This window comes from Trichechus manatus, unplaced genomic scaffold, assembly GCF_000243295.1.
Source record: "Trichechus manatus latirostris isolate Lorelei unplaced genomic scaffold, TriManLat1.0 scaffold00150, whole genome shotgun sequence".
NCBI lineage: Eukaryota > Metazoa > Chordata > Mammalia > Sirenia > Trichechidae > Trichechus > Trichechus manatus.
In genome coordinates, this window is record NW_004444086.1 from 3,372,038 (window position 1) to 3,380,845 (window position 8,808).

The 8,808-nt window shown below is 34.0% G+C and overlaps 1 protein-coding gene across 1 annotated transcript in view; it reads left to right on the forward strand.

Moving 5' to 3' along the window:
* ZGRF1 (zinc finger GRF-type containing 1) overlaps positions 1 to 8,808 on the forward strand; it is a 96,186-nt gene that overhangs the window by 64,818 nt on the left and 22,560 nt on the right. Inside the window, exons 19-20 of the mRNA XM_023740216.1 lie at positions 6,881 to 7,024; positions 8,417 to 8,531. Of these exons, the coding sequence (XP_023595984.1) occupies positions 6,881 to 7,024; positions 8,417 to 8,531 (259 nt within the window). The remainder of the gene's footprint in view (positions 1 to 6,880; positions 7,025 to 8,416; positions 8,532 to 8,808) is intronic.

Here is an 8,808-nt window from a genome sequence, read left to right on the forward strand (position 1 = left end):
AAAACAATATGTGTACTACTGTTTCATGAGAAACTATTTGTTCTGTAAGCCTTCACCTGAAGTACAATAAAAAAAAAAAAGTAGTTTGATAGTAGCATATGTTGTGAATTATTGTATTATGAATTAGACCATTTCTAAAAAGCATATTTTAAATTTTTAGTTATTTTAAACTTTATTAAAAAGATACCAAAAACTGTTTACTTTGTCGAAAAAAGATCACGTCAAGTTCTTGGTGTCATGTAAGTACGTATATTGATTCAGCTGCACTCTGATCTAATATCTAAAATAATCGGAAAAATATAATGAAGTTTATTGATACTTCTTTCATTGCTTGCATAATTTGACAACACTGAGCCCTCAATTTTTTTTTCTTTCGTGCTTCATGTGAAGAAAGTTTACAGCTCAAGTTAATTTCTCATTCAAAAATTTATACACATATTGTTTTGTGACCTTGGTCCCAAATCTTGTATATTTTGAAAAAAACAAAAATCCTTTAAGAAAAGGATTCTTTTTCTAAAAGCCATTAGGTGCACACAATTGGATTAATCATGGTCTTTGATTTCATGACCGACTTTTGCCATTGGTTCTTATGTGGCTTGCTTTTATTTAGTAATTTCTTATTTTAAATAGCTATGAACCCACAAACCAAAACAAAATCCAGTATCTTTGTAGCGACTTGCATTTAAATATAGTCTAACTCCACTAACTCATCTACTTGTCTACCTCAGCCCAGGATAATTATCATTTTCACCCCTGTGTTCATCAACATCTTCCTTTCCTTCGTAAGGTTTCTGTAAGTGAATTCCTGAAGAGTGTATTTTAAATTTTTTAAAACTTTATTACATACCATTCTGTATGTAATCTTTTTGGATTATCTCTGTGACGTATCCGTATTTTTAGTGTTACTCTAGAATCTAGACTCTGAAGTCTAGATTATTTGTTTTGACTGCTGTATATTTTATTTTGTGACTATGCCACCGCAGTTCATTCATTCACTCTTCTATTGATGGTCATTTTGGTTGTTTTTGCCATTTGCACAGTGCTGCTATGAATATTATTGTACTCTCTTGTTGCAGATGTGCAAGAGTTTCTCTTAGATATAAGCTTAAGGAGTGAAATTGCTAGGTTATAGGATATGAAAATGCTTCACACACCTTTATGTTGTAGTGCCAAACTGATTTCCAAAGCAGTTACGTCAGTTTATACTCCTACTCTTGTATAATACTCTTGTGTTTCCACCAACTCAAAAATAAATGTAAAATGATATCTCATTGTAGTTTTAGCTTCCATGATCACCAAAGATGTTGAACAGCTCTTCATATATTTATTAGCTATATGTGTTTCCTCTTGCCCATTTTACTATTGGGTTTGTACTCTTCTTATCTATTTGTAGAAGTTCTTTATATATTCTTCATATTATTCCTTTGTTGATCGTATATATTGTGAATATCTGATCCCAGTTGTATCATTTTTTTCAAATATTTTTAAGATATCTTTAGATAAGTAAATATTCTTAATTCTAATATAGTCAAATTCATCAGCCTTTTTTTTTTTGACAATGTTTTTTGTGCCTTATTTTATTTTAAAAATCTTTCCCTACTGCTAAAGTCTAAAATACTCATCTATATTTTCTACTAAGTGTTTTAAAGTTTTTTTAAACATTTAAATCTTAAATCCATTTGAAATTGAGATAGGGATCAAATTTCGTCTTCTCTTTAATTACCAGTTTTGATAGAGTAGTAACCATTTTTTATTGAATAGTTCTTTTTTCCTCACTGATTTGAAATGCTACCTTTGTCACATAAAGAAGTTCCAGATAACTTGAGTCTGTTTCTGGACTCCCTAATTATACTATGGGTCAATTTTTCTGTCCTTGTGCCAATTCCACACTGTCTTGCTTACTTTAGCTTCGTAAGTCCTGATACCTGATAGTGCAAGGCCCGCCTCCCAGTTCTTCTTAGAAGTAACCTGGCTATTCTTGGCTCTTCATTTTTCTCTATATATTTTAGAATCATCTTATCAAGTTTCATGAAAAAACCTTTTGGGATTTTGTTTGGAATTATATTTAATCTATAGACCATGTTGTTGAGGGATGACATCTTTACAATATTGTTTTAAACTTTGTATATCTCTCCATTTCTTTAAATTTTTCATAATATCTTATAAATAAAGTTTTACAAACTTCTCTGTAAAGGTTTTTTTTTTTTTTTTTTTTTGATGATGTTTTATTGTGTTTCAGGTGAAAGTTTACTCAGCAAATTAGGTTTCCCTTTAATAATTTTTATACAAATTGTTACATGCAATTGGTTACAATTTTTACAATGTCTCAACATTCTCATTATTTCCATTCTGTTTGTTGTGTTTCTATTGCTCTATCTTCCCTTCTCCTGGTTGCCTTCTCACCTTTGCTTTTGGGTAAATGTTGACCGTTTGGTCTCATATAGTTCATTGTTTAAGGTAGCACATTACTCATGGGTGATACTGTTTATTTTATAAGCCAATCTGTTATTTGACTCAAAGATGACCTGCAGAAATAGCTTCAGTTCCATGTTTAAAGATTATCTTAGGGCAATAGTCTCAGGGATTCCTCTAGTCTCTATCAATCCAGTAGGTCTGACCTTTTCTACGAATTCGAGTTTTGTTCTACGTTTTTCTTCCATTCTGTCTGGGACCTTCTGTTTTGTCCCTGGTCAGAACAGTTGATAGTGGTAGTCAGGCACCATCTAGTTCTTTTGGTCTCAGGAAAGGCTGTGGTTCGTGTGGGCTATTAGTCTTGTGCATTAGTTTCTTCTCTGAGCCTTTGATTTCCTTCATTCTCTTTTCCTCCATACAAGTAGAAACCAATAGTTGTATCTTAGATGGCTGCTCACAAGCTTTTAAGACCCCAGATGCTAATCACCAAACTAGGTTGTAGAACATTATCTTTGTGAACTTTGTTATGCCAGTTGACTAAGTTGTCTCCCGAGACTGTGGTCCCCAAGCCTTTTAACCCAGTAAACCAATCCCGTGAGTTGTTTGGATATGTCTGGGACGGCTCCATAACTGTGCCCCCTGTATGGTTTGTTATATATGTGGATATATATGCAGCACATACAAACATGTATGTACATATGCATACAGATACACCTGTATGTGCACACGCGTTTACTCGCATATGCCTTTCTATACACATATATGCATCCATATCTACCTACATAACCACGCACCTTTTTTCATTGTTTTTACTATTGTTGCAAAATAGTATCTGTTACAGCATTTACTGAAATTGTCCCTTTTTGATGTGTACTTCTTAGTGTCTTTATTTACCTTGGTCAAGGTGTGATGACTTCACCCATATTTGGTCTTGCCTTTCCCATCACCAAAAGTAACAAGTGTCTGCTATCTGGAAAGTGATTCCCCTTCCTTCTCCCTCCCATCCCTGGTAACCATCAAAGAACTTTCCTTTCTATATGTATGTCTATTCTTGACTTTTTATAATAGAGAGACCATACAATATTTGTCTTTTTGTGATTGACTTATTTCACTCAGCTTAATGTCTTCTATATTCATCTATGTCATGTTTCCCCATTGTTCTTTATAGTTGCGTGGTATTCCATTGTATGTGTGTACCACAATTTGTTTAGCCATTCATCTGCTGATGAGCACTTAGGATGTTTCCATCCTTTTCCTATTGTAAATAATGCTGCAATGAATATAGGTGTGCATATGTCTATTCGTGTCACTGCTCTTATATCTCTAGGGTATATACCTAGGAGTGGGATTGCTGGATCATAAGGTATTTCTATTTCTAGCTTTTTGAGGAAGTGCCATACTGTTTTCCATTGTAGTTGTACCATTTTACAATCCCACTAGCAATGGATAAGAGTTCAGTCCCTACCACAACATCACCAGCATTTGTTGTTTTCCATTTTTTTTTTATCATTGCCATTTTTTTAGGGGTGAGATGGTATTTCATTGTACTTTTGATTTGCATCTCTCTAATGGCTAATGATGGATCCCTGGTGGTACAGTGGTTAAGAGCTCAGCTGCTCACCAAAAAGTTGGCAGTTTGAATCCACCAGCTGTTCCCGTAGGGTTGCTATGAGTCGGAATCTACTGGATGGCAACAGATAATGGATAATGACCGCGAGTATCTTTTCATGTATTTGTTGGCTGCCTGAATGTCCTCTTTGGTGACGTGTCTGTTCATGTCCTTTGCCCATTTTTTGATTGGATTTTTTGTTTTTTTGTTATTGAGTTGTTGAAGTTTTCTATATATTTTAGAAATTAAGCCCTTATCAGATATATCTTTGTTAAAGATTTTCTCCCAGTTTGTAGGTTCTTTTTACTCGCTTGGTAAAGTCTTTTGATGAGCATAAGTATTTAACCTGGACGTCCCAGGTATCTAATTTATCTTCTGTCATTCATGCATTTTTAGTTTTGTTTGATAGGCTATTGATGCCAAAGACTGTGTCCCCTGTGTTCCAGAAATTTTATAGTTTTAGCCTTAATGTTTAAGTTTTTGATCCATTTTTAGTTAGTTTTTGTACGTGGTGTGAAGTATAGATCTTGATTCATTTTTCTGCATATGAATATCAAGTTTTGCCAGCACCATTTGTTAAAGAGACTGTTTCATCCCCATTGGATGGACTTTGACCCTTTGTTGAAGATCAGCTGCCCATAGGTGGATAGGTTTTCTTCTGGGTTCTCAGTTCTATTCCATTGGTCTATGTATCTGTCATTGAACCAGTACTAGGCTGTTTTGATTATCATGGCTGTATAGTAAGTTTTGAGATCGGGAAGTGAGAGGCGTCCTACTTTGTTCTTCTTCCATATGGCTTTATTAGCTATTAGGGTGCTCCTTCCTTTCTATATAAAGTTGGAGATTAGTTTTTCCATTTTATTAAAGAATGATGTTGGGATTTGGATTGGGGTTGCATTGTATCGCTTTTGGTAGTATTGAAATTTTCACAATGTTAAGTCTTCCAATCCATGAGCATGAAATGTTTTTTGCATTTATGTAGATGTCTTTTAGTTTCTTGCAGTAGTGTTTTATACTTTTTGCTTGTATAAGTCTTTTATGTCTCTGGTTAGGTTTATTTCTAGGTATTTTATCCTCTTGGGGGCTATTGTAAATGGTATTGTTTTCTTGATTTCCTTTCAGAGTCCTCCTTGTTAGTGTAGAAGAACTCAACTGATCTTTGTGTGTTGATCTTGTACCATATCACTTTGCTGGGTATTCAAGTCCATTGTTGCAGCTACTATGCCAATCCATCTTGTCAAGGGTCTTCTTTTTTGCGACCCTCTACCTTACCAAGCTTGATGTCCTTCTCTAGGGACTGGTTCTTCCTGATAACATGTCCAAAGTACAAGAGATATTTTATGGAAGAAAAGAATATTGGTTAATCTGGCGAGTCAGATAAGTGGAGATCCATTAGGAGAACTTGTGTCCTACCTACAATTGGTGACTTTTTTGTGAGTATGGAAACCACTCTATGGCAGAGCATCTATTTAGTCTAGTATTCTTCCTTGGGCAAGTCCGAGGTAGCTATAAAGCCACTTGAAAATAAAAAGATTAGTTAGGTGTGTTTTCCTTGCTTTATTTACATTGTTTTTTATAATTATAAAACAAATTTTAAAAAGTAATTATAAAACCGATCAAGTTAAAAATATTGAAATGAAATGAATTTGTTCAGATCTTAGTTTGGATGGAATCTTATAGATTATAATCATATACATACAATAAAACATACATTATTTAATCATTTCTACTCTTTAGTGACATTGATCACATTCTTTAATTTGTGCAACCATTCTCAATATCTATTTCCAAATTATTCCACCACCATTAACATTCATTCAATGCATTCTACTTCCCCATCCCTCCTGTCCCTGGTAACTGCTAATTACTTATGGTTTCTTTATAATTGCTTCTTTCATATACATGATAGCATACTGTGTTTGTCCTTTTGTGTCTCATTTATTTCACTCAGCATAAAGTCTTCTAAGTTCATCCATGTTGTGGCATGGATCAGGACTTCATTCCTCTTTAAGGCTGAGTAATATTCCGTTGTGTGTGTGTGTGTGTGTATATATATATATATATATATACCACATTTTGTTTATCCATTCATCAGTTGATGAACATTTTGGTCATTTCCACTTTCTGGCTATTGTGAATAGTGCTGCAGTGTAAATATGTCTGTTTGCGTCTCTACTTTCGAGTCTTTTGAGTATATGCATAAGAGTGAAATTGCTGAATCTATGGTAGCTCTATGTTCAACTTTTAAGGAACCACCAAACTGTTTTCCAGAATGGCTGTACCAATTTACAATCCCAGCAGCAATGGATGAGGGTTCCTGTTTCACCACAACCTTGCCAACACCTAGTATTTTCCATCTTTTTGATCATTGCCATTCTAGCGGGGTGCAGGGGGGGGCGGTGGTGAGATGGTATCTCATTGTGGTTTTGATTTGCATCTCCTTGTGAGTCAGAATTGACTCTATGGCAATGCAACGAGGTAATGGCTAATGACTTTGCATCTTTTCATGTGCTTGTTGGCCATTTGAATATCCTCTTTGGTGACATGTCTCTTCAAGTCCTTCACCCATTTTTTGATTGAGTTCTTTGCCCTTTTTTTTTCTTTTTTTGTGAAATAATGTAGGACTAAGAGGCCTGGAGGCTCAATAGCTAAGAGCTCAGGGCGCTAACCAAAAGATCGGCAGTTGAAATCCACCAGCAGCTTCTTGAAAACCCTATGGGGTGGTTCTACTTTGTCCTATACGGTTGCTATGAGTTGGAATCAACTCAGTGGCAACGGGTTTTAAGCATCTAAGATGTCCATATTTAGCTTTGGATTTAGCATCATTCTGATTCCTTTAAAAATTGTTTGTCTTTTCAGATGATCTTTGGGTGATTTCAAAAACCCTGGACTTTGAACTAGATACTTTTATTGCCTGCAGTGCTTTCTTTGGGCCGTCATCTGTCAATGAGGTGGAGCTACTGCCTTTGAAAGGCTATTTCCCTTCTAATTGGCCCACTAACAGTAAGTATTACCAAGCCCATATTAATTTATATAAAAAAGAATGATACACATGGTATGCACTGTGAGCAAAGATGCTAACTATGTGTAAAATTATTTGATTAAAACAAACAAAAAATATATTATTATACACAAGGGGCTCCCAAAATGTATATGAAAGTTGAATATATAAACATCTCTGCAGTTCAAGTCCCAGAGGACTAATAATCTATTAAAATTTTTAATCTTTGCTTAAATATTTTTATAAAGTTGAAATTTACACAATATATGCTTGATTGCTTAAAAATATAAAAAACATAAATAAGAATTTTCTCATTTGGTGTACTTGAATGTACCTTTAGTAAGCAATTTACTTTTACATCAAGGTGTTGTTGATTTTACGAGAGATTTTGCAGAGGGTTGAGCAAGAAAGTGGGATTTTTTACTTTGAGGGTATTTTGTCTTCTTTCTTAAAAAATTCTTAATAAGACAGCAGGCTAGCAGCCTTATTTTGTTTTTAATAAAGAAATCGTTAGTAAGCTGAATACATACCTATTCAGTTCTATGAATCTGTAGACTTCTGTGCATTTTGATCTCTGGAATAATTTTTAATGGTTGAATTTGGTTCATAACTAATTAAAGACAGTGTTTAATGGCATGTTTCTAGTATTTCATATACTTTTTAACTTTTGGTCTTTTCTTTCTTAACTGAATAAACCTAGTCAATTAACTTGAGTTCAATAAGAGTCTAATTAAGTGAACATCTGTCACTTTTTGTATGCATATTTTCATATATGTCTAAATTATTTCCTCACCAATATCAGCATTCTGATTTTCTGCTTTCCATGTAGTTCTTTAAAGTAATTTAGGTAGAAATACAAGAAAATGTTCAAAAGTTATACAAATACTGTTATAGTCCAAGATGGTATGCTGACTAAGTGAAACTGTTAGTCTCAAGCCGTGCCACCATGCACCAACTCAGAGCAATTGTTCTTTTTTTTTTTAATAATTCATTTTATTTTATTTTTGTTGTTGTTGAGAATATACACAGCAAAACATAACCAATTCAACAATTTCTACATGTACAATTTAGTGACATGATTACATTCTTCAAGTTGTGCAACCATTCTCACTCTCCTTTAAAGCAGTTGTTCTTATTCATTTGCTGATGTTTGGAGTCCCAGTTTAAGTTATGCAATTTGTGGTTGTCGATATATAAAGTATGAATAAGCGAACAGTATAGTACTTTAATTAGTAAAACTTTGAGGGGGCTCTGCACGTATTTAAGGGTTTATCTTATGTCGTGTGATTAATTCAGTAGCTGAACTCTGAGTTATATTGATACTTAATACAGATTTTTTTTTAATGGTTCATTTTATTTACACTGTATGTTTATTTTCTATATTCTTTCCACAGCAGTGGTCCATGCATTATTGGTTTGTAATGCTAGCACAGAGCTGACGTCTTTGAAAAACATTCAGAGCTACTTTAATCCAACTACTCTACCTCTAACGCAGCACCTGTTAACAATGTAAGTCATTACTTGTCTTTGGGTCATTGATGTTCAAAAGTGGTGACAGAAAGTGAATATAAAAATGCAATAAAAGCACGTCACATAAATGTTAACAATTAAATTTTAATTTTTTTAGAGACTGAGATTACTGGCAATAATGAAAAATAAAGAGAGAGTGAAAAATATTTCCCTTTTTTTCTCAACATAATAAAGGGCATCTATGCAAAACCAACGGCCAACATCATTCTTAATGGAGAGAGGCTGAAAACATTCCCCTTGAAAACAGGAACAAGAC